The 27,146-nt window shown below is 45.7% G+C and overlaps 1 protein-coding gene across 1 annotated transcript in view; it reads right to left on the reverse strand.

Annotated features, from left to right (window-relative positions):
* Nucleotides 1–27,146, reverse strand: part of TUBGCP5 (tubulin gamma complex component 5) — a 1,250,274-nt gene that overhangs the window by 781,866 nt on the left and 441,262 nt on the right. Inside the window, exons 10-12 of the mRNA XM_069636613.1 lie at nucleotides 17,299–17,545; nucleotides 16,667–16,869; nucleotides 16,400–16,515 (exon numbers count right to left, since the gene is read on the reverse strand). Coding sequence (XP_069492714.1) covers nucleotides 16,400–16,515; nucleotides 16,667–16,869; nucleotides 17,299–17,545 — 566 coding nt within the window. The remainder of the gene's footprint in view (nucleotides 1–16,399; nucleotides 16,516–16,666; nucleotides 16,870–17,298; nucleotides 17,546–27,146) is intronic.

Consider the following 27,146-nt stretch of genomic DNA (forward strand, 5'->3'; position numbering starts at 1 on the left):
CACACTCCCCGCACTTCTTGAAGCCCGGACGCAGGGTCGAAGACGAAGTAGAAGACATCTTCACATGAAGGAGATTCTCACCAAAACAAACAGGTTTGAAGAACCAAGAAGAACAGAACTCCAAAGAGTCGAGGCATTAACCGAGATTCACGAAGCAACACGTTCGCGGAAAAAACGGAACTGAGGCTACGGGCGTCGTGCGTCCTACTTATCACATCGGATGACGTCGGAGGAGGTCCTCGACGTCGGCGCATCGACGCAGGAAAAAGTTTCCGAAGCAGCACAGCTGTGGTGATTACATGTCATAGATATGGAATACGTCACAGGACCCAATCCCCTCTAAATATATATTTTTAAAATCAGCAACTTTCCAGTTACAAATGTTTTCCCAACTGCTGCATGTAAACCCACACACCCCACCTTCCTTAAGTCTCCCCACTTCTTATTACAGAATTCCAGCTTGTGTCCAATTCCTTATGTCAGACAGTACTTTCCAGAACTATGCTCTGTGGTGTGCATAAATATGAGTCGGAACACTGGACGTGGCTTCTACAAAATATCTCTATTAACTTTAATGAACAATCTGCCTTACCTGGCCCTACTAAGAAGACTCCCTATGTACCACTGAATATGTAAGGTGCTCATCAAAATGTTTGAGTCAACCTAAAAAGTCTGTCCTCAGTCCAAAACCTTACCTTATTAACTGGCCCTACCACTATGTACAAATTATAACAGTTAAAGTAAATGCAGGTATTTGGCTTGGCTTATTAGGATCTTGTAGCTGAGCCCCTCCTCATAACAGTTTTTGAAAAGAAAATGTCATTACATTTCTCAGTGTTTGGCCTTTGACAACCGTCTCTTGCACAAAAGGTACTCCCGGTTTCCTGCAGTTCATGACCGTACGATTCTCTCGAGCCTTTTCAAATTAACTGGTTTCCCTTTAAATCCTCCACAAACCTGGAAGTTTCACTGTTCTCATTCTCTTCCGAATAGTCAGGGTGTATCCTGCTAGTCGCCTTTCCAGTAGCCCCCTTTCCAGGGCATATACGCCCATTCTCAGGGTTGTATTCAGTGTTTGTGTTATGGTCAACTTTCTCTTGGACCCGCTGCTTACCGCGTTATACTCATCTTGGCTTGGTCGCTTGAGACCCTTTCACTGGGACCTCTAGTCTCTTGGCTTACACCCAAGCTCAGGTTTTTTTCAATATCCGTCTCGTTTATATGTTTCCCTTTGTTCACATAGGGTCGGCAACTAGCATTTTGTTAACCTTCGCTTCCCATCCATATCAACGGTCCTTGCACTCCCCCGTGTTCGTTGCAAAGCATGACCGTCCACCCTCTACTTTCACGTGACCAAACCATTTACCTGATGCTCTGTGGTATTCTATCCCGGGAGGGTGAGTGGTGGCAGAATCCCTCAATTTCGGCCACTGCCTGGTGCTCTGCCGACAGCCTTCTCAGTGACTCGCCCGTACCTCTTTCTCTGGATTCCTCCAGCAGCTGCATTCTTGTAAGCTTGCTGGTCCTTTCTTTGGCAGCAACATTTTCCTGGGTTCGCCAGTGCTTTCTTTTCTTCTGTCTGCGTCTCTTAGGACATGAGTGGAAAACTTTGTTTGGTCAGCGTTCCTGGGCTTGGCGAAGTTCTGCGGGCTTCCCTCCCACCACATACACTCTGGGGTCCTGCCTCCTGACAGTGCTGGTCCCACATGATAGCAGTAGTGTCCTCTCGGCGCTTCTCCACCCCATCTGATTGACTATGTCAGCTGGTCTCTCACTCCAGGTGAGAATCGGAAGGTCTTTACATGTTCCGTTGATTGCAGGATTTCAGAGATCCCGCTTGCCCAAACCCCTAGCAAGGGTCTTTTATAGCAGGCTCACCTCCCTAGTCGAATTCTCTAGATTAGTCACAGTCCTTTCCTTCAATCCCTTGCTGCCCTCCTCCCACCACCAGTTGGCAGGAGACCTCTTTGGTGGATTGTTCTTCACATGGGTTGGTGGCTTGGTCCTTATCAGTTGATTGCTGATCAAGTGGATAGCATTGTTGACCACTGTAAGGTTATTCTCCCCTACGTATACATCCATTCCCCTGGTCGGTTTGCAATGCCTCGTTAACCAGGAGCACCACATCAAAGTCCATTTTTTGCACCTGGATGATCTGGCAATCAGGAAGATGCAGGAGGGCAAGAGGTCCCTGTGACGAATCCTTGGATGTCGTCCCTTCTCCCATAGGGAGAGACCCTTCCCTGTGGCCAGGGCGGTGCAGCCACAGTCCAATAGTCGCCCTGGGGGTGGTGCATTGCGGGAGCATCATATGGGGAGTGAAACCCCTTATGAGACAATGGCCAACATGGAAGGGAGATCCAGGTATCCGCCCACCCCTTTACAATCTCCCTCACCGTCTTACCCTAGGCATGGTAACCTAGTCCCACATATCTCCATTGATATGTGTAAGGTAGACCATTCCACCTTAATCCCCTAATAGTGAGACAAGGAAGAGGATGGCCTACCCATGTAAATCCTATAACGACACTGTGAAGAGGAACTCCAGTAACCCTGTGGGGAACAACAACATGCATACTGAGACGAAGAAGAGGCGCAGAGTGCTAAAGAACAACCCGCGGAGCCACCATGAGTGGACTAGTAATATGGACAATCTATTGGTCTCCGTGGTATAAAAAGGGAAGGAGGACACACCATGTTGTGAAGCAATTCCTGGAGGAACCGTGAGAAGCTGAGCGAGACGGGTAGGAGACGCGCAGATCAGGACACTGAGCCGGGTGCAGGACGCTCCTTGGCTGACCCAGAGTGGCAAGACCATGTACTGAGCTGGGGGAGTGGAATTCTTGCAGTCCTGAAGCCTGGGAAGAGCGTAGGACGAGAGACGTGCCGCTCAGAAGGACTGAGAAGGTGCATAGCTGCAGTAAACAATAAGAAGTCTCCAAAAGCAGGGAAAAGCCCCTGCTGAACCGCAGAAGCCTGGAAGAGGCCGTAACCTACGCAGACCAAAGCAAAAGTTACGCGGGATGCTGAACAGGCAAAGGGGAGCTAAGAAGAAGGTGTTAATCAGCGAGGCTTGGGAAAGCTGAGAAAGGAGGGTCTGAGACCCGGAAAGCAGTAGAAGCTACCAGTCAGCCAGTAAAGTGATAGTGTCTGGCAGAATAGTGAACTAGGTCTAGCGTGCAAGTAGCAGGGGAAGGGAAGAACCCACACAGAGACTTGGCAGGATAGCGAACCAAGTATCGCCAGAAACAAGAGAAGCAGCATCTCTCTTCTTTGTCACAGTACCTGGTAAGGGAGAGAATCAGGCCTGCCACCAGTGATATGGGACCCACGCTTTAAATAAGATGGAGAAAGAAGTCAGATGAAAAGGAGTTATTTCTCCTAGCATTGAGAAGCAAAGTAAGCAGGGGAGGAGAGTCCTTCTCCCCTGGTCTTGTTGGACACTGGGAAAGTAGCCGGTGGAAAGGGAGTCATTTTCTCCTGGTATTGAGAAGCAATTTACCAGGGGAATGGAGTCATTCTACCCTGGTCATGTGGGACATTGTGACAGGGGAAGGAAGAAATCCCACCTGATAAACTTTGAAGAAACTTTTGAATCCTCTGTCCAGATGAAGGGAGTCATTCTTCTGGACCCAGCAGAGACTTTTCCTTAGTTGTTTATAAGTGTAAGGGAAGGAAATGGGATTTGACACAACAGCAGACATTTATTATTTTCTGACAATCTCATCAGTTTATTATTCGAGGCACGGAAACCCCTCTTAGTATTAGGAATAGTTAGGTTTTCCCTTTTCTTTTAAACAAAATAAAAGTTTATAGCAACAACTATGCCACCTAACTGTCGTTCTTGTAATTCTGCACCCTTACATCCCCCAACAGAAGTCTATGGGAAATGTGGTACAGACTAGCCTTCAAAGAATCACTACCGCAGACCAGAAGGACCCCTGGGGTTATCACAAATAATCACCCCCCCAACCCCAGAACCCAAAAGTAGGTACTGAAGTCTGTGGTTTCGTTAGAAACAGCTCCAGTAGCATGAAACAACATGGTAAGTACAGATCTCCTCTCCACAGGTGCGCCTTCCAGATTCGGTTCCCAGAGCACTGCATCCTGAGCCAGCAACAATCCCAGCAACACAGGAATGGAACAAAAGCTCTTCCCACAATGTTGACTTTCAAGCCAGCAGTGAAGCTCAGCCAGGAAGACTCCAGGAAGAAGTGGAAACATGCGAAGAGGGCTGCCGGCGGCTTTGTGGAGAAAAGATGATGCAGCACAGCAGAAAACCATCCCAGGACAGGAACAAAGGCTGAAGGCACCCTCAGACTTCCTAAGCTGAAGAAATGGCAGGGTGTTGAGGTCTCAACCCCCTCCTGGACACCAGCAGCAATCAGAAGATCCTGGTGGGAAATATCGGGATGCAGTGGTAAAAGGCCCAGAAAATGGTTCAGAGTGGAGGGCTGGCTAAAAATGCCAGCCAGCCAATCATTAAAAGGGGTTGGGGACAAATATTCAGATAATCAATCAGTCTGATTGGTCACTAGAACTGCCATTAAACCAAAGCTGCCCCAACAAGAAGCGAGAGGCAAAGTCCATGGAACTATACTGACCTAAACCAGTTAGGACTAATATGGTGACTGCCATTATGGGCTCACAAAGACCCCATATGGTAAGACTGGCCATTGTAAGACTGCCTCATGGTCACACTGAACAAAGGAAGCCCCCCGAAACACAAAATGGAAAAGAATCCACATTGGTACACCAATGGCAACCAAAAAGGTACAATGGGGTAGCGATCCTGTAAAATGGCTTGCACCCCTGGTGAATCCAAACCGTAAGTATAGCTGCCACCAAACTGCTCCCTACAACCTGTGAATGGTGCTACAATCACCTTAGGCAAAATATGGGGAGACTGAGAGCCATCTTTGGTACTATGCGCCTTAGGGCGACCCAATACCATGTACCTCAAGATAAGAACCTTTGTGCCTTGAAACACATTGTGTATAGGCTCATTATAAATACCCAATCAATTAATAATGCATCGAGAGTTGTAATGGAAGGAGTACTTCAGCATACGTTCCCCTGACCATTAAAAAGAAAGCACAGATCGAATAAAACACAAGGAGAAAAGGAAAAAGTTGAGGGGACCTAAAAATAGTTCAACAAGCCTTAAAAACAAATATTCTGACTCAACATGTGCCATGGAACATTAACTATCTATTTAAACATGACATAAATGAGGAAACCAAAGAAAGTGAGGTTTTATGGATTGCTTTTCGGGGAGCTTTTGCAAACTTGGCAAATTGTGATTTCTGACATACAACCCCTCCCAATTGTTATGGTGGTCCTAGGTAAGTAAGAACAACTTTTTTGCTGCCTGTGTTTTCTTGGGCATGGCTTCACCATGCAGCAAATACATTTGTGACACACCCCCTGTCACAGCAAACACCTCGTATCCAGTCATCTCTCCTAATGGCACTGAGCCCCAAAGAATACAGTGGAGTCCAACAATGCATTCGGTCCAATTGTACACATAGCTCCTCCACCCTTTCCTTCTCATGCCTTCCTGTGCATCTTATCTATCCCTTGACCTCATCCCAACTATCTACCTGACTTTGCTTCTCCGTGCCACTACTGAATGTTAGATCATACTCCTACTTTGCCTCTCTGACAGGCAAAGCACTTCAATGCCATGGACTATGGCAGGGGTCGCTATACAAATGCAAGATACCTTAACATAACATCACAACATCAAGTGGGCAGTGGTGTTGCAATACATTAGGAAGCAGAAAACAGATTATTCACCTGTGGGAGATTTTGCTTGGTACTGAATGTTGCTTCCTTGCACTGACACAGTAAAATCAGGTAATTCACACAAGGTATGCACAGGGTTCTATAGGAGTAGCCATATTGGTGAGAACATTCCTCCTTCTTAGATCCAAAAATCCCAAATAAACACAAGGGTTTAGATTATTTGCAGTTTCTGGGATCATTAATGGGGCGATACTGGCAATTAAAGTGAACACAAGAAATTGGGGTGGTTTGACGCCGACTTTCACATCCTGCGACCTGATGTTAAACTCTCGTAACATTAATGAACGTGGTGCATTTGGCAGGAGAGATAGAGTTACACACCCCCACCTCTACAATGAAATAATATAGTGTTGGAACTCTCCTTTGTACAAATGCGCCAGATCGGGTCAAATGGTATCTCCAAACTTAATGTTTATTAACAAAGTTAATATTAGCCCTTCATGAAGGGCTAATATTAACTTTGTTAATAAACCTTCATGAAGGGCTAATATTAACTTTGTTAATAAACCTTAAGTTTGGAGATACCATATGACCCAATCTGGCGCATTTGTACGAAGGAGAGTTCCAACACTATATTATGACAATTAAAGTGTACCTCATCTGACACTCCAGAGGCCCCAATATGGTTGCTGTTGACGGTTTAACTGCCATTGCTATTTAATAGCAAAATTAAACCTAGGTTAGAAAGATCGAGAGAAAATGCTAGGGCAGGAGAAGGGCCCAGGTGACCAGCAGTGTTTACAGACACCTTAAGGGCGAAAGATGGCCGGCGAGAGACTAATACAGGAGAAAGTGAGCTTTCATTGATCTTTTCTATGCATCCCTCACTCTTGAGGTTATACACTGCACTTATGCTAGGGGTGTATAAGGGGAGAATGATAAAGGTACGTTCTCTGGCACGAGGAATATCTGACCATTCCCCTATACCTTTTTGGATTCTTGGACATATCCCCAAACCACAAGGAGTCTGAAGGCTGAATGTGTTTCACCGACAGGACAAAGCTGTGATGGTGACCCTAGAACGTGCCACTACAAAATATTCTCCATATTTACTGTAACTCTTCAGTGGCAAGCAAAAGGTAGACATAGAAGATGGTTCTCTGGGTTAAGGCTATAACTTTTCTTAACAGACACAAACTGAGGTGGGCTGCGACAGAGACATTCCGAGACTGGAGAGGCAATTCAAGGGGACAAACTCAAAGCCTTAAAAGTGTTGTGAAAATACTAGAGAGGAATGACATATTCAAGCTTTTGACACAAACATTATATGTGGAAAAAGAAAATCACAATTCACAAGCAGGGTGATGAGGTGGGCACATTTTTAGCATGGCTTTCTTATTGCGATGAAGGCCTCCGACATGTCATGATGATCAGAGATACTTCAAGACAGGGATGACTAAAATGGTGGAAATATTTGCCTGACATTACTAGAGGCTCCATGCCTCCCAGGGAATCAGTGGGGACCAGGAATGTGTGGGTGTAATGCTGGAAATGCTTTGGAGGGATAGGGCATCCTAGTCCTTGACTTGCCCCTTCTCTGTTGGGGTTTGTGTGTTTTTCTGCATAGGAGTCCAGTTAGACCCTTGGCAGTGCAGCTCTTCATTGTTACCTTTTGGTGAACTATACCCCTGGAATATCCTTATGGCACCTATGGGTACACCCATGTACCGATAGTGTAAGTATGTGGGCACGTGTGTGTTGCCTGCAGAGCACGGTATGGGCTGGTGGCAGCTACATGCTGACTTGACTGAGGTTTCGAGTGTCCCTGATTTTTGTGACACCCTGGTCCTGCCATAGGAATCAATGAATTCCTACACAAAGGCAAGATGGCTACTGTAGCCTTTTGGTTACTTTTGCCTTTACCTCTCGTTTCTCAAAGCCTGAGTAACCCTGGCTCGGTTCCCTTCCCCTGAACGGCTATTGGGCGGAAGGGGCATATGCGCTCTGGGGCTGCCTCATGCCAGAATGGCTGGGGCCTTCCCAGTGACTGTGTATTGAGCGTACACCCTATGGGGTGGGACCTGTATGAATGGAGAATGGAGTCAACTCTCATTCTGTGTTGTGGGTGTTTGGTTTTGGTGTGTGACACAATGCATGGGCCAGACCTGACAAAGTGGAGTGGATGCAGTGTAGTGCTCTTAAAGGCTGGAGGTTACCTCCAATCCACATTCTGTGTTATGGGTGTCTGGTTTTGGGTGAATGGCCTGAATGCTTGTGAGCCTGATTGGGTGCCTGCCTGCACGAATGCACTTGTGTGTGATTGACTGGCTGAGCCGGAGTGAATAAGGAACATGTGTGTATGACTAGGGACCCCTCACTCACCAATTTGTTCTGAAGTTGAGGTCCACTGAAGCTTGTAACATGGGTCCAGTTAGAGGAAGATGTCTGTGGTTGCAACTCATCAAATCCGAAGACTGCTGAGCTGATCCAATGACGGAATCGAGAGAGGACCTGGAGTGGTGACCTCTTCCCGTAGCTACGAGGGACCATCCTGCAAGTGCTGCTCTTTACCTGAAGGGTCCCAGAAGCCAGTCCTTTGTGCCTACGGCCCAGAGAAGGGATCTTTGTGGGTCCAGAACAAGAGTGCCTGGACATCTTGTGCCCAAGACGTCCATCTGTGTCGCCCAGGGTGCAGGGGAATGTTTGGGACCGCTGGAAGCCAAGCTGCTGAGTATCGCCCAGAAGAGGGGGTACTCTGACATAGTGCTGCCAGGCACCCAGAGCTGCGAATGTTCTAGATAACTGAAGAATCCTTCAAGGGGCACTGCTGCCATGACATCTATCCACTTTTTGACACCAGAGAGAGTCCACGGTCACTGTCTGCAGAGGAGTGTCAGCTGGTGGGTTTCCCGTAACCAAAGTCCGAAGAAGACATCTCAAGGGTCCAGACTTGGTGAGGGTCCACAGTCCTGTCCAGTGGTCCGTGCTGCAGCACTGAAGAACTGAAAGGTGGTGAACCGTGAAATCCCAAAACCCAACACCTACTTCTGTCACTGCACCCGTCACCACCAACAGTCATCCCCGGTCACCAAGGGTTTTATCTTCTTCAGCCAGGCCTTGTTTCAGCAAGTTTCCCCTTCGTGGGACATCCACAGCCGTCGTAGCAACCGAAATCGGAGACCACCGTGAACAATCCTGCATTGCTGCCTTACCGACACCGATTGATTCCCTACCTCGACACCGACATCCCAGCAACTCCTTCCAAGGAGGGGTCTTGCCTATTAAAACCAAGAAACTCTGCGACTTAGCCTTCCAAGGCACTCAAGGTACTGTGACGAGGAAGAGCATCTTCCAGCCTCAGAATTCATCAAGGGATCACAGATTCGTCTTGGATCCTGTTTTCCTGTGGCATCTCAGATACTTTGGGGTAGTGGGGTGTATGGAAATAAAAGGAGACCATTATTGAATATTTATGGGCTGGGCTGTAATAGACAAGATAAAGGAGACCATAACTTTTTTTTACAGGCTGCTCAGCTGGGGGGGATCCTCACACAGTATTGCATTTATATCCTGGGGGAAGCATTCTGCCAATGTTCTAACATATTATTGCCTTTCTACATTAATGGCTATGAAGTTACACACTGCTTAGTAATTCATATGCTTTTTAATAACTTATCAGTTGGTACATTTTAACTGAATCTAAGTATATTGTCGTACCACATAGATGTGTATATATTTACCATTATTAGGATAGTGTTGCCTGAGTACAAGGTGTGTTATTTATTGCTATATATATTTACTTAAACCTTATTTTATATAATAAAAGAACTGTGTTAGCATATAGCATAGTGTGTGGACATTCCTTTGTGGGGGCTTGGGGATTCACTGTACTTAAGAACCAGCCTGCATCAACTCCCTCGAGTCTCAGCCTTGGTTGCTCGTCCATTGCTAACATTAGAGAACCTTGGCTGGGGTGCTCAGTGCCTCTACCCCTACGTTATAGTGGATATAAGTACAGATACCAACCTCCAGTCTTTACAGAGGGATTCATGGTTGAAATACAGGTTAAAAAGCTGACAGAAGGCAGAGAGTAGCCCCAGAGGGAGAAATATCAGAGTGTTGTGACCTCGTCTATAGAGCAGATCCACAAAAGGGAAGAGGTCAGGACCCAATGGTTTTTCTTGGGGACCTCTGGGCGACACTGAGCAATTAAAACGGTCATGAACACGTGAGATACGTTGGTGGAAAGAAAACAGGGATTTGCAGATGATTATAAGAAGCTGCCAAAGGAGTGATCCGAAAGGAAGATGCAACATGTGGCGAATAAGAAGAAGTTGGACTCAAAGATGACATTTCAAGGGTGTTTAACTACACTAAAAAGAAAACGCCTAGCTATCCCTAAGGGTGCTTGACCGTCGTCAAATTCAAAAGTAGTCGTCCGTCCAAATCTAATCGGCATCTGGCACTACCACTGTGGAAAGAACTACATACAAATATAAGCCAAATCAATAGCCTCTCAGCTTAGGCTGTCTCCAGTCACTTGTCCTTTGGATCTCTCTCTCTGGAGACGGATTTCAGTTCATACAAAAGTGTTCTCAGCTCTCCTGTTAGCCTCTTCAGATATGCTTATAAGTATCCATATAAATCCAATGTTTCAAGTTTGTTACATGGAGGAATGGTTCCCTTGTTCCGCTTCCACCACCTTGTTGTCTTTAACAGGTGATTGAACCCTCCAAGTTCCCTTCTCCTTATGTCACTTATTTCTCGAGGGCTCTCCAGGCCCGTCTGGTTTTAAGTTTCCTAAACATGTCTGGTTGTACATGTGCTTCTTGCCAAGATTCGATACTCGGGTTTCGAGGGCTCCAGTAACTCTCCTTTAACCCTGGTACCTTCCATGTCTTTGGCGGTGCTCCAGCAGGATGGCATCCTAGCAAGGATATTGTTGTTCGCCCTTCTCCACAGCGTCACCAGTACATGCGCTTCAGCTTCTCTTCTTCTCCCCAATTCGATAGTCTCTGTGATCCTTGCATCCCAAGTTGAGGACTCATCCCTCTGGTCTGTCCTGGCCTCGGTGTAGTTTCCCGGGGCCCAAACCCACCGCTGAATCAGCATGGTCATGCCACCAGGTAAGATGGTGCTTCCATCCCTGTCCCTTACTTCCCAGCTTCTGCCCGATTCAGCAGTGTAGATGAACTGTGTGTTCCAATGGGAGGAGTCGTTCCTCCGTTCTGTATTGCCTTCTGTGTAGGTCCCCAGATCCTAGACCCACTGTCAGGTCTGCTAGGTTAATGCACATGGTGGGGGGCTGCTTAGGGTATAATCACAGGAGGATATAATTAAGGATGTATGTCTCTTGTACGTGCAAGCCTCAACCATGGCCTCCAGAAGCCTGAAGCTGTCCCAGGCCAACATGGCAGTGGTGATGCTGCGGGTTGATTGGTTGCTCCCTCCAAACAAAGGAATGCTATCCAGCATTCTTAACTGCCTTTCATTTTAGAAGTCAAGTAGGAAGGTCCTGATCTGAAGGAATTAATTTTAGGCCTAAGACAATTTAGTTAAGTGAAAAGAACTTCAGGAGAGAGTGAAATCTGTTTGGAAGAGACTATGAGGGACATTGGTGTTTATACGGTAGGGTGCAGTGCTACAGGAGCCGTTTGGATACTTGTTCAATCAAATAGACTTAAATGTGTAAATGCTTACTTCAGAATCATTCAGCTTTGAGTCTATGAGGAAAAACTGTGCAGCACATGTGTCATGATCACAGCCAGGGTTCATAGTCTTGATTCAGAAGTTTAGGCCAGGTGGGACTCATTGCATAGATCAGCGGGTCAAAGGTGGGTGTAAACTTGGCACACATGGCATCTACACCATTCACAGCATTGAAAAACCATAGACTTCTCTAGCCTTTCAGTACTCCTAAAATGGCCACCTAGTGGATCATGGACAAGCAGCAGCATTGAACTAGTCATTTGTCAGAGAGCTAATTAAGCTCCGCCCCGCTGGAACATGCGCTTCGCGTTTTCCCCGCTGATAGCGGTGTAATGCTACCAGCGCTTCTGCGCACAGAACCTGAATTAAAGAAAATAAATATTAATTCATTGAATAGTTAACAGAATATTCACAGACCACAGACAAGACTTACCAGAGTGAATATTTCCTTTGCCGCAGTTTTCCAGTAGAAGAATATTTTTCGTCAGTGTCTCTTCAGTCTGCAGTCTTCGTTCGCAGCCGCAATTCCTTCCGAAGATTTTTCCTCAGCATTCTGAAGACCTGCAGAAACAAAGGTACTTAGTTAAATAACGAACATTACAGAGTTTTAGAGTCAAGATAATTTCGACGCGAATACTTACCTGAAGCTCCACAAAGTTTTTCCTCACAGTCGTTAACCGCACTTCGCAGTAGAAGGTTGCAATCTTTCAGAATAGACGAACTTACGCTATTCGACGTTTTCCTTCTCTGATAACGCGCACAACCTTTTACGCCATCAAAGTTCCTTTCCTGGATACTGAATCTCTTCCTTGTCAGTGCGCTTCAGCTGTAGCAAGTGCGCAAACTCTCCACAAGAAATAAAGGGCCCTCGATCTTCTCCATCCCTGGAGGCCAAAAACCTTGGGGTCATCTTTGACTCCTCTCTCTCCTTCCCCCCTCACATCTTTGACCTTATCAAGAGGGCCGACTTCCAGCTTCATCTCCTTAGAGGAATTCTCCCTTTCCTTACCTTTCCCCAGAAGCTCAATGTTTCCAGAGCTCTGGTCCTCTGTAGGTTGGACTATTGCAACAGCCTCTTCCTCAATCTCAACCTTTGCTCCCTATGCCCCCTTCAGCTTATCCAGAATAGGGCTGCAAAACCCATCTTTGGCCTCAAGCCCAGGGACCGTATCACTCCACCCCTAAAGTCTCTCCACTGGCTTCCAGTGGCCGCGAGGATCGAATTCAAGACCCTCGGCATCATCCACAAGACTTTCTGGGAGCTGGGACCACGCTATCTCCAACTTTCTCGCCCCAAATACTTCGCTGCTAGAGCCCTCCGCTCCTCTAACAACTCCCTACTTGTCAAATGCTTCTCCAAGCAGAGAGTGGGGGGCAGGTCTCTCTCTTGGGCTGGTGCCTCTCTCTCCAACAGCATCCCTGTCCCTCTCAGACTTGAGCCGGACCTCCTTAAATTCTGAAAACTACTCAAAACTCAGCTTTTCTCTACCTCTTTCCTTTCCCTGTTAATCACCCCTCTGCTGCCGAGACTGGCAGCCTAAACCCTCATGAATCTCACAGGCACGAGGCCCGTGCCCAGTCGACACCAGCATCCCCCAACCCCCCAGCACTGCCCTTGTGGGCCCCTCAGTGGGCGGCTGGGCATCCACCCTTGGGACTCCTCTGCCCTAGCACTTAGCCATCAGCTCCTCCCATAGTACCCCCTCAGCTCTTCCCTCCCAGGCTCTCACCAGCACTTGCCCATACTATCTCACCTCCCCCCACTTCCCCTACACGTCCGAATGTCGCATGGTCTAATAGGACCACAATTGTTTATTTCCAGTTTTTTGCCATTATGTTTTACTCATTGTTCCCTCCCCATTTGCCTTGTACCACTATTTTGTTGTACAGGCACCTAGAAAATGCATAATAAATAAATACAAAATAAATTAAATGATGTATTCAACAGAGGCATGCTTGATTTTGATGAAGATGCATATGAAGGGGAGTAATTCATGTAAACGGCCGTATGCCAGGTTGGAGTAGCCAGATGAGCAAGGGCTGAACGGAGCATGGTCTTTGCTTCTCTTTAAGAGGTGCATTTGCAATCTTTTCTCCTCTTCTCTTCCTTGGTGAAACTGATGGAGCTCGTGGTACATCCTTCTGAGGCAGAGAAGCCTGGTAAGGTCCAGTGAAAGGATAGGTTTTTCAGCATCATCAAAAGGGCATTCAGCGGTGAAACACATTGAATGTCAAAGGCCTTCACAGAGCAACTCCATGGCAAGGAAAACACTTTTTTCAAGCACCTCCATTAGGAACAACAAATTTCAGGTACAGCGTGGGGGTAAGACAACGATTTGTGTTTGATGGGTCTGAGGGACGACTGAGTGAAGTCAGGCATGGGTGGAGCAGGACTAAGCCAAGGGATCAATACCCAAAGAGGAGTGGGTGAGAGCCAGAAAATCGGCCATGAAGAAAATTAATGTAAACTCGTGGGAAAGTTGCTTGTTTTACTGAATTACAGGTGGGGTGAAACAAAGTAAAACATGCAACATGCAGTGATTATAATAAAATGCACAATTTTACATATGATATTGCCACAAATGCATGGAATAATAATATGAGAAGCACAAGTTATTCTGGTTTCATGCACTCCAGTTTTGCCACTCAAAATCCTTTTGTTCCACAGAATGGCGAATTTCGCTGCATCTGCAGACATTTTGCCCACATCTACAACCAAATAGGTTGCATTAAGAAGCTTGAGCATTTTGATCTTGAAGGTGGCCTAGTACACATCATTATCCTTTTTTGCCATATTGCCACCATGATTTGCACTGATGTAAAATAGGTCTGGTATTAGGAATGCAGGAGAAGTAGATGAAAAGGAAAATGAGAAGAAACTCTGTGCACATTTAAAATTCGAAATCTAGAAACAAATTCCTGTGAGAAAAACGTTTTTGGCCTAAGTCCGTGTTTAGGGATATTTTTGTATGAGCAGAAAATAATAACTGAAGGCCAGCTAAATTGGTAATGAGGCCGAGCCGTAATACTTACACTAAGGAGATCAGGGAGGTTGGTGTAAAGTACAATTAGCATACATTAAAAAATCATCAAACAACAGACTATCCACACAGCTAAGTTTAAAAATACACTTGTTTATCAACACTGATGCATTACCTCTGCCTACTACAGTTACCAATGCAGACAGGATTCCTATCACCTCAAAGGCAAGACAAAGGTAGCTACTAGGAAGGACTTTAAGCCTGATGTTAACGGATTGAGACCTGACGGTATTGGCGTGACTTCAAAACAGGTATGCAAAACAGCCGTTTGTACCCTTATCAGAACTAACAATGACACCAGGTAATCCAGATCTATTAGGAACAAGCACTCTCACTGTAGGCTCTACCGGAAATCCAGGGTTCCGGGGAGCAGTGTTATTCCGACAACGTTGACAGCTGAATCCGATGATTCTGCGGTTCAGGTCTTCATCAGCAACACAACCATGCTAAAGATCACCAGGCTGTTTTCAGGTAGACAGTCAATTCCAGTGTTCTCAATACCTGACACAAGGTCTAAGATGTGTATTGGGGCTGTATGAAGCACACTGCGTGGCCTAAATCAGTGCTATGAAAACAAAAGGCTACTGCCCAGGCTCTGGCCAGAGCCTGAAAAGAGGATCCCCACATATGGCCACATCCTGCCTCTGCCTCAGAGAAAGATGTTCAAAAGTGAAGCATAAAGACAGGGCTTAAAGAACATGGTCACCCAGTTTGGGCACTGTGGTCCACAAATGGTTGCCATACAGTATAAAATAAGAACAGGCGCATACTAAAAGGTAAAATAAAGGTACTAATAATGGCATCAGTGCTAGCAGGCTAAATGGGCTTCACCTAGAATGGGAAACATACCCAGAGGTAAAAAAAGAAATTGAAAACCAATAATCCCTACTCTACTATTCTTAAAGAAGCTGGGTATTATTAAACTTAGAGGAGACTGAGTACCCTGCACCGGGAGCCTTATGGACTGACCAGTGTCACAAAAATGAAGTGAGTTAAGCCAGGGAGTGAGGTTTCAAATTATCAGTGGATATGCTGGGGTCCCATTGAAGTAGATGGGAAAACAGAACAAAGAAAAATCTTTACTTACAGATATCTTTCAGTCTGAATACACCAGTTAATTTGAAGGCCAATGAGTCAGGTTTGACGGAATGCTCAATGTTCAAAATGATAAGCAAACATCTTGTAGCAAGAAGGCGTAAGTGATAAGGCATCATGGTTTCTTTAATTAAAGTGTTTTAACATTATCCTCTATCTCTCACAATTCCAGACAAACAGCTGAAACAATATTTTCAGATTGGAAATTAAGAAAATCTCAACTTTGCCCAAGTAACAGCAAGAAAAACATTTCCGTCACCGGACTGGTAACAGAGTTTCCATATTAATGCTGAATTGTGACAGCAACATGTATGCCACATATTTTGATTGGAGTTTTGCTTAATTAAACAAAATATAATGGGTTTGTTTCAGAAAAGAACACCAGGACAAAACCTGGTTTGGAGGACATACAAATAGCTGTATCAAATGTGATTTATAACTAACTAGCATTTGTACCTGTGCTTCGCACTGTAATTCCTACAACAAAAACAAAGAATTAGACAAACGTATAATTATATTTTTTACATTTTACATTGTCTACACCATGGAACCTACCCACATGCCAAAACTCAGGTTAGTAGCATTTCGAACAGACACGCACACATAACCACAAATTTCCCTTTTATATATAGAGATGGCAATGTGTGAATTCTGAGTTTGTAAAGAGTTAAAACGTACACTGATTGAAATTCAAACACCTGGGTCCTCCCCCTCCCACCCCCCCCATCACTTGGAGTGATTCAAACAGCCCCACAGCAGTGCTAAGCGTTATGTAAGCACCCTGGAAAACATACATACAAACATACCTCTGAATGATAAATTCCTTTGCTGGATCAAGCAAGTTTCCATGGACTATCCATTCGTCAACGATCTCTAGGTATGGTCGCACCGTCTCAACCCAGAGAGAAAAAAGTAGCGCCACCTGCAGAAGAAAAAGCACATTGTTTTAGGATTAATGCACAAAAATAAAATATGAAATCTCATGTCACGCTGGGTGCCCAAGTGACAAGCAGAGCTGTGGACCTGGACAAAAGAGAAAGGTTACCGTTTCACTAAGACCTGCTCGCACCTACCGTGTGCTCTGAGGGTTCTCCCACGTTGTCATATTCAAGGATTGCTTTGTACAGCGTATTGAGAAGATGTGATGCTTTCACAACATTACGCGTGTCTGGCGGCACTTCGGCAACCCCAGTGCTGAAAACTTTGTGGAGTATCTTGAGTTGTGCAAAGCGGGGTGCCAACTGGTCCACTACCATTGCAAGGGTCACGGTTTTATCTAATACAGAAAAAAGAAAAGCAAAATGGCTGTGAACAAAAGACAACTATGCTAGTAGGAGTGCACACATTCTTGAGAAAAACTCCCTGCAAAAGGCACACAGAACCAGAAGCAAAAATTCAGAACTCGCATGTATGGTTTGGAATTGCAAAATGTCCAACACACTGTGTGAAATTGCTTTACAATGTATCAATAGCTCAGAGTTTTATTTTGCAAACATTATTATTATAAGAGTATTTATTGGGCGCAGACCTAGCTTTGGGAAGCAGTGGAGTCCTTTACAATCTTAGGCAGAAGAACAAAGTGAGGGAAGCAGAGAAAAAATGAGCATGGAGCCAACGGGAGGGTGGGCAATTGGCAGCAAGGGATCTACAAGCAAGCAGGGGGAAGACAGTGGGGAGCAGATTAACATACTTAGTCTAGTCCTACCTTTGTTGATAATGCATCTCTCAATTTCTGTAAGCTCTTCTTTGAAAGTAATCAGGTATTTGTATAAGGCCCAAGTAAATGCTTGGTAAGTGCGAAATGGGGCTTCACTTGATTTTTGTATTGTGGGGAGGGTTCCAGGCAATACAGTCTCTGGGCCGTTTCCTGTGACTTCATCGATGAACTTCTGCAACCGCAAGACCACCTGCCCATAAGCCGCAATCTGCTCAAGCACTGATCTTAAACAGTTCTACAAAAGAAGATGTCTTAATATTGTAAATAAAACAATATTTGCCAAATGTGAATATTCAGCAAATAATGACCTATTTTTGGTGAATAATACTGTCAGTGTTAATGAAGAACAGTTTACAAATTAAAGTAAACAACTACTTACTGCCTGATGAATGACCCTGCCGGGCGAGAACTATGGTTACTGCGGGAAAAGAATACCACCATGCCGCTCAGGGAGGCCAACAGAAGTGACAGGAGGGTGCAATATGAACCACTTTACATTACATTACACATGGCTCAAGGGAGCAGGGCAGAGGTGTCTGCTTGAACCAATTTGCTTTGCTAATACGGTACTGGTTGAGTTCTATCAACTGGGCCCAGATTTAGGACCAACCTTAAATACTCTATGTTACGGAGGGATTTAATAATTCCACAAACTCAGTGAACAGTTCAAGGGTTTTGATTTGCTTTCTCAAGAACTCTGTTGTGGTTCATGCAACTAAGGGAGATCCCCGCATGATCTCTCAACCTGCTTCCACCCTACCCCACCATTTTCTATTCCCCACTGGTGTAATGCCACCAGCGATCGGTAATTATATACTGATCTGGTGGTGAGGGCCAAAAGGTTGCAGCCTTATCCATCTTGCTCCATCCAGGAATGTCTAAGAACTCCTTAAACTTCCTGGTACCCCATAACGTGAGGAATGATGTTCACACTCTCTCACTCTTTCTTTGGCCCCTTTCCCTGATCTTGTCCTGCCTTGCCATCTCCCTTGTTCTCCTGCTATACACACTCCTTTTCAATCTCCATCCTGTCGCTCTCTTTCCCTTTCCCTCCCCCTCCCACTCCTCCTCCTCCTCCTCCTCTTCCTCCTCCTCCGTACCTCTGGTATTCCCACACTTCTCCCTTCCCGTTCTAAACTCCAACTCCTCCTCCTCCTACTTTTTTGTGGCTCCAACCCCTCGGTCACTCCTCTTTTCTCACACTCCTCCTTGCCCTCTCGTCACTCCCCCTCCTCTTACTACTCCCTCCTGTCCCCAACTGCTCTCCTCCTTTGTCCCTCCTGTCTTCTCTCTCTACATCACCCCTTCGGCAGAAGTCTCCTCTCCATTTCAATCTCACTTCAATGCTCTTTCACTCTCAATCTCACCATCCAATCTCTGTCTCCACCCTCTACTCTCACTCTCTCCCATCCCTCACAACCTTCCCTTATATCGCCCATTCTATCATACAATCACAACTTCACACCCGGGACCACTTCCTCTCACAACCACTACTTTACCTGCACTTGTATCCAACGGCTTCAGACTTCTTAGCATTAAGCTCCACCTTCTGCATGGTCTCTCCATCCACCACCACACCTCCTCACCTTACCTGAATACATTTCATTCTGTCTTGTGAATGCTGGTCTTTTTTTTTTATCAGAGATCTCCTGCTTCTCTGCTTCCTTCCCCTTCCCATTGGTTCTCTGCTTTACCAGACCGTTCGTGCCAATCTAATCCTAGGCTTTTCCCGAGGCCCCAGTCACCCTGGTACAGTAGAAGATGTGAACGGGAAGTTGATGTGAAATGGTTCCAACAGTAGCATGCAAGGCACACTCAATGGGGTCAGTGTCTGCCCCTGCAGCCCCCCCCATCCCTCCCCCCCCAACTCCCTCACCCCATCTCTGAGGTAGGATTAGCTCCGGCATACACCCTGGTAGTCTGCCTACCTCAGGTTCGGAGGGGTTCCTATTCACCCCATGACAGGGTCAAGCCCCTGCCACATTTACCTGACGTGGATCTGGGTAGCGGGGAAGAGGCAGATGTCAGGGGTGACTGTTTGAGGGACTTCAAAAGCGGCTTTGGTGTAAAGTTATCGAAGAAGATCATGCCCAACAATGGGGACGAGTACAATGAAGCTCCCTTAACAGGTGGGACAGGCAGCCCAAGCTCCTAGTCACTCCTACACTCAGTGATGGGATTTCTGCCTGACCCTCTATAATGGCGCATCAGGCAGAAATTAAACATTAAAATCATGAGCGCCTCAGTGGTTCACAGAATATGGGTATTTACACATACAGATGCCTCTACAGTTCTGCAATCTATCATAAAACTAGCAAGGAGCGAACACCAAGAAAGAACAGTAATGATTCTCAGCAATCTACCCCTTCTTTGGTGGAAATTTCCTTGTGCCCATAACCATCAGTGGGCATCAAGAAGCCAAAAGATAAAAGGCTGCGTAGGATGTACAAACACTCACAGAGAAAGATATCAAGTTTGGTATGGAAGCCCGAGAAGGACAATTATAGGTACCAAAAAGCAGTCGGACCATGTGTGTTCCAGGTAGAAATTTAGAGACCTGTGGACAATAAATGTACATAAAGTTCTCCCCATCTCAGTGGAGGAGGGCATAAAGATCTCTTAATCAATATGGACATCTTAAATGATTTGGGTAAAATACAAACAGCCGTATCCTTATTACAAATAAAAAGTTTACAAGCTTAACAAGAGGAAGGAGTTTGTAATTTGCCAATCTTGCATGTAGAGCTAACCGTGGTTCCATGCAAATTCCCCACAGGCCACTTTTGTCGAGAACCACTTTCCTGGGTTCAGGTTTGGTACTGTGGGGAATAATGTTTTGTTTCCCGTCAGCCCATCATCATACACCATCTTCTTTGTGCAAGGGATAACCCCTGCAAACCTGATCGCCCAATAGGCCCTGCTCCTTCCCACCCATGAACCTGCGCCTCTGTCCCCCAACGAAACCCTACCTCACCCCAACCTGTCACACTGCTTATCTATTGTGGGTCTGGCACCAGCTCTTTTTGACGCTCCCCAGTAATGCGCGATAAACACATGCATGATTACAGACAGGCCTCAGTTCAGGCAAAGTGGCCTGTCGGAAAACAGCGTTCGTGAAAAATTGGTTGTTTCCGTAACCATAACTAGTCACCATGCTGAGGTCATTAGTAGAAATGGGTGCAAAAGCTTCTATGGCAAGAACCAAAAGGTGAGTATTATGCGGCACGTTCACATTCCTTATATGTAGCAGACACCAAAAATCCCAGCAACCAAAGACATTTTTGGAGTTTCGACATAACAGTTCACCAATCCCTAAAGGGCCATCCCCATGACCTCAGATCCTGACTCCATTGGTCTGTCCTTTTTCTTTGCTGCTATTTCAGCAGGTAAGTGGCATATTCATTATGTTAGGCATTTGTGACCTTTTTAGAAGTAATTCTAAATGCTATTTAACAAACTCTGCGCTTCATTGACTGTCTTTATGTTCTTATTTGATTACACTCATTTTTATTGCCGAGATTATTGTTTTATTGCATACATGTGTCTTTTTTTACTACTGGCTCACAGAATGCATTTCTCCATTGCGGTCTGCCTTGTAGGAGTTTTCGATCTTCCGAGCTCTCTGTAACCACACCTTGCCCCATGGAGTCTTCCTCATCGATATTAAAGTATTTGTGGGGCAGAGCAGGAGCCCACAGAGATGCTTCAGTGATGCAACTGACATGCACATTACCCCTCAATGTCCCTAGTTCACGGGTGGAAATGGATATTATGGAGGAGGACCAGCACAAGTTGGATAAGATGCCCTTGCTCTCTGGTGTGATCAAAAGAGTGATAATGCAATCTGAATTGGACTACTTGACAACCCCAATTACCAGCACCATTTTGTATTGGTACTGCACTTTACTGGAGGTGAGTAAGTCTAAAGCACAGCACCTTGGAGATTGTAGAAATATTTTCAAAACAGGATCCTGGGGTAGGCATCCAGCCCTTATAATCACGCTTTCCTGAGAGCAATTATCTATTAATTATATTGTGCCCCATTATGAGTTGTGCAGTAAGTGAAAAGTGGAATCAGCCCTGATGGAATTAGTGACCAAAAACGGAGCAATTCGCACCATAAAGAAAAATGGTAATTCCACTGCATTACAAATGTACAAACTGCCAAAATACCACCTACAGACATCCTGCAGTACACTGATCTGCACAGGCATGCACAGCAGCACCAAAGAGTGCATGCAGCAGAATTGTGAGGAGACACCATTCAAGGAGAACACCCATTCCCGGGTCAGGTCATCACCATGGGAACTTACTGATAGGCAGCTGATTATACTCTACCACCTTAACAGGGACCATAGCAGAGCTACTCACCATGATACAAGATTATCTACAAAGTGAGATCAACATAAGACAGAGTTCCCACCACTGCCAAAGCTTGTGCTGGTGCTGCACTATCTCGCTACAGGCACTTTCCAGCACAATGTGGGCATGCTTCATGGCATGGCAGAGCCCACGTTTTCTTATGGGCTTACCCATTTGCTCATGCAGCATGCACCACTGCACATCTCCCTCCCAACGACACCATCACAGGTAAATGCAACAAAGGCATGCTTCTATGGAGTTGCCCAGTTCCCTTGCATCATTGCAGCTCTGGACTGCACACGTCACGTTGGTGGCCCCCCATGTAATGGAAGAGGTTTACAAGAAAAGGAAACAACAACACTCCCTTAAGGTACAGGTGACCAGTGCTGCAAATCATACTGTGTTCCACCCATGTTGCCATGGTTTGGCTAAATAAATATACTACCAGCACATATGGAGGCTCCCATATAGCAAAGGACCTGGATTCTGGGTAAGTGCAATCGCCATCACACAACACATACATGCTTCACAAGTGAAAATGGTACCAACAATGGACCTGCCCTCTGACACAAAACATAAGCAGCACCACACTGACAAGGCCCCGCATGTGAATGTCAGAGTTTGACAGATATGCATGATTCATAATATAAGAATTGTAACTAGGTCAACTACATATACCACATTGCATAGGGAAACCATGCCTACACATGACAAAGTATAGTTCCTGGGCACGATGACAGTGCAACACTGATAGGCAGTGAAGGCATGAACTCTGCAACCCAGGAATGTCATTTCCCAAGAGCAAGGGCACCATCATTTCTTCCACAAGATTACCAATATGATTATCAGAGCACATGCAGACAGCCCAGTATGTACATCCACACACAATATTGTTACAATGTATGACAAGTGAGTCAGTGATATGTGCAATGGGAGATTACCCAAGAGACACTATCCACCCCTGCCACCTCTCATATTCCATGAGGCATAATATAATGCAGGACAAACAGGGATTTCAAATGTGCCATAGTAGATTAGCAGACATGTTGACCACTGTGTCATGAGCATTTCTCACACTAGTGCATATTGCTGTTGCCAACACCTATCCCCATTGCCTTTGCAGGTGACTGGCTATCCCCAGCTCCTGTGGATGATGCTACCTCTCCGGAACCCACGCAGAGAACAGGAGGCCGCCTGTAATGAGGCACAAATAAAGGACCAGGCTCTGTAGAGAGTATACCTTTGGACTGCTGCAGGGACGGTCCCTGTGTTTCCATCAGACATGCGGTGCACTAATCTACAAACCAGAGAAGGTGGCCAAAATCCTTATTGTGTGTGCAATGCTGCAGAACATGTGCATTCAGAGACATGTTCCCCTGCCCGCAGATGTCGACATTGCCTCCCCCTACCTCCCTGAGGATGTCGAGGACACGCGCTTGTGACCGCTTGCTGCCACACAGTGACTGTGATGAAAACAGGGACAGACATCTTGTTAGGCAAGACCTGATTAAGAATTTCTTTTAAGGACATTTCATTTCACTCACCATACGCAAGTGTGTATAATGACATAGTAAATATTTCACACCCACTCAAAGATGAATGTGCTCACATATGTTCAAGTCTATGTGCGGTTTTATTTCCGTTACAATAAACACCCTTGCCCTCCTACCTCTCTCATCTCAAACACTCATGCCCTAGTGTTAGGAAAGATTTTCTTTTTTGCTGCTTTCCTCCCATAGATGTCTATGGGGCACCCTTTCTTTTTGCTTTGTTGGACTTGACTCCTAACCATTCTTTTTGGATACATGTAAAGCCTTCTGGTTTGCTTTCCTTGTCTTTTTGCTCAATGATATGGGGAACCTGATCAGTCCCCAAGACTCTCAGTACTCAGAGATTGTGGGACTCTTCGTGGACATATTGTATTGTTACAATTGCACACATCACCCTAAAGTAAAGTGTGGGTAGGATGCTTTATATCCTTATATCCTTTTCTGTAATGGCGTTTTGGTTACTTTTTACAATGTGCCTAAAATGAGCTGGTGGCAGTGGATATCTTTCTATATTTACTTTTTGCTCATGCACTTTTGCATTTACAGCAAAGGGCTAATAAAGTTGGCTAGAACCTTAGGATGACTGTGCCACAAGGTTTTTCCTTGTCCTTCGGCCAAATTGTTCTTTGGCCTTTGTCCTGCATTTTCCAGTCAGAAAATGTCATTTATTGAATGCCCTTTACCAGGGAAAGCTGCTGCATTTGCGGGCAAAGAGTATTTTATGTGTGAGCCCGGATGTGGGGGGCTGGAACTGTCTAGTCCCAGTACACTTCCTGGTGCCGGGCAAATGTTGTGGCCAGTAGCTATCCATGATTGGATAGCCACTGCCAGTTTGGATGGTGCAGATCCTTGCCATTGGTGGGGGGAGGTGAGGGGGGCTTGGGCGAGCTCCCAGCTTGAATCTTGAATAAAAGGAGGGCTACTGTAACCATTCGACAGTTCATCGCTGGAGTCAAGACCCCTATGAAAAACATCCCACTAATGACCCGAAGAGGACTCCTGTAGCTGACCAGCATCGACTTAAGTGCTGTCCCGGGGAAGCACTGCTCCTCTGTCCTAATCTCAAGAAGCACCAAACACACACCTGCCGTTGCCAGCTGATTACCCTATGCTGCACTCCTAATGGGACAAAAGTCCCCGTGGTTATTTTTAGTGTCTCGTGAACCCAATCCCACTCCAGCCAGGAGAAGTTTTGAGTCATGAGAGACCACAATCTAAATTTAGTTATAATCAACCAGCATTCACTGTCTTCATAAACTATTCATATGATCAACAAGATATGCAGAACATCTGTCTATCTGCTCATCTACAGAGAAGCACCACAAAGCTGAGACAGAACAGTTGTATAAACAGATACAGTGTTTTTATATATAGGTTAGTCAATTTAACCAGAAATGCATTCAAATTAACAACCACACCATTAATTAATAGTGTGGAAGTCATTAACAACAAAAGTAGTAGTACATTGACAATATTCTGAGGCAATGACAGTATTCTGGCCTGAATCACAGTCCTCAAAAGCACCCAAATGTACTCAGAAGATTATTCATGAAATAACACATTAAATTAAACAGGGAATTCATATGTGGCTAAGTACAACAAAGTAACCACATTGGCTCGATTGTCCATCTGGGCAGTATAATTCTTTCTGCTCAGAGTCTCCTAAAACACAACCATGTGTGCTGACGCGTTTCGGATTACGCAACAATCCTTCTTCAGGGCGGGGTGTGTAATAGTTTCAAAATTGTTCATTAATTCCTACAAAAGGAAAGGATAACCTAATTATTCCTCTATGCCAACCGAGAGATTTCATTAGTAACTCTCAAGGAAAAAGTGAAACTAACCTCATTCCTGTGTATGTAGCAAAAACCGGAGTCAACCTGTATGGTAAAATGTGCAAGAGTGCATTGTAAAGATTTATTCTCAAACATGATTCATCTTTTCGAATAATATAGTTAGAGTTTAGTGTACTCACCCGAAAGGAAGAAAAGTGCCTCTCCCCGGGTGAAATAAATGGTGATGAGCTGGGTTTTCCAGTGGGCAATGGCTAAAGGCAAGAAGAGATCAGATGTGTGCCCTTAATGTGTTATCGAAATTGTCACCCTGCACTTGTAACAACATTTAGGTAAGTAAAATAAAGGAATAACTCTATCCCTTGCCCTTGGGAGAGCCTATCGAAATGACCCAAATCAATCATGCTACTTGGTGTTTTAATAATGTAAACTGTACTGCTGAGCGTCAAAACGGGCATACACCGTGGTGCAGTCCATGTCTGGCTATATACACTACGTTCCTCCCCAGTTGTTAGACTGTGATTAAGCCAGTCCCCCAATAGGGATACGGCCCTTACGCGGGTTAAATATTACAAGCAAACAAACTTAAAGGCTAACACAGGCTCTCCTGTGTCAGTGTGCTGAAACAACATCCGTACTGGTTGAAAATTACATATACACAAGAGCATGTTGGCACGCAGAAGCCCTCTCTAGTGGTCCAATTCCGTAGTGCCCGTCATACTGAGCACAGGGCTATAACAACTAAGGGTATCTCGTTAAAGACACTCACCATTCAGAGATACGCAACTTGCAGTTCAACCGAGCAGCCCGTCGCTAAAGACGCGCTGCTCGTGACTGTTCTATTTACATGGTCGTCATGGAGGCGGCGCGCATGCGCGCCTCGGCTCCAGACTTCCATCTTAGTGTGGGACTCGGCGACCGCAGTGCAAGACTCGCGGAACGCCCGTCCCACATGCCTCCACTCATTATTCTGCCCTAATCATGTCCAGGTGTGAGCAGAAATCCCATTCATTGTGGAGATAAGATCTAAATGGCATGACTTGTGGCACGTCAATATGCGCGTGTCCAATGGTGGACAGTGGGCTAAGTGTTACACCTCAGTGTTATCACAAGTATATTTACAGCCGGTCCTTAAGGGAGTACAAGCTGGGAAAGTGAAGGTGTCGCTATACCTATGCGTAAAGTAGTGTTTATAAAAGGTGAAAGCCACCCTGAATGATTCAATATGGAAGGAACTGGAGAGGGGAGGGAGGGGGGGAAAGAGTGTTTTACGTGTGAGCCCGGATGTGGGGGGCTGGAACTGTCTAGTCCCAGTACACTTCCTGGTGCCGGGCAAATGTTGTGGCCAGTAGCTATCCATGATTGGATAGCCACTGACAGTTTGGATGGTGCAGATCCTTGCCATTGGTGGGGGGTGTGGGGGGGGGGCTTGGGCGAGCTCCCAGCTCGAATCTTGAATAAAAGGAGGGCTTCTGCAACCATTCGACAGTTCATCGTTGGAGTCAAGACCCCTATGAAAAACATCCCACTAATGACCCGAAGAGGACTCCTGTAGCTGACCATCATCGACTTAAGTGCTGTCCCGGGGAAGCACCGCTCCTCTGTCCTAATCTCAAGAAGGCCTTTATCTTTGCTTCGACACATGAACTGGTGGATCCATGCCTTTTGATAATTCAGAAGCCCTGGATCAACTGGCTGACAGGCCAGCTCTGTCCTGGGCTATCTCGCTGCAGCGGTCGCCGTTCCAAGTGCATTCTTGAAACTTGGAGGATTTTCAGCCTGCAGTACAAGATGCCTGCATCTTCGATCTTCTTGCATAACTTGTCCGCCATCTGGCCTAGGTGACTACCGATGCAATCCATCTTCTTCACATTCTGGAGGTGTCTTGAGGTCACCTGCTCCGCGGAAGTCTTCATTTTTTCTTTGTTTGGGCGTTTAGCTGGGAGTTGTCTGGAAAAGATTCCAAAGCAATGCGACCCACCGAAACGAAATCCTGACGCCGAAAGTAACCTCTGCATCTGTGACTCCTGGGCATCCCTCGGCGGGACCACAAACAGGAGACTATGTCCCGGAGCCTCAGCAGTGGTCTATGGATACATCGGGGTCAGGGGGCTAAGATAAGTAACAAGTT

Source organism: Ambystoma mexicanum, chromosome 7p (genome assembly GCF_040938575.1).
Source record: "Ambystoma mexicanum isolate Mex_15411 chromosome 7p, UKY_AmexF1_1, whole genome shotgun sequence".
Classification (NCBI taxonomy): Eukaryota; Metazoa; Chordata; class Amphibia; order Caudata; family Ambystomatidae; genus Ambystoma; species Ambystoma mexicanum.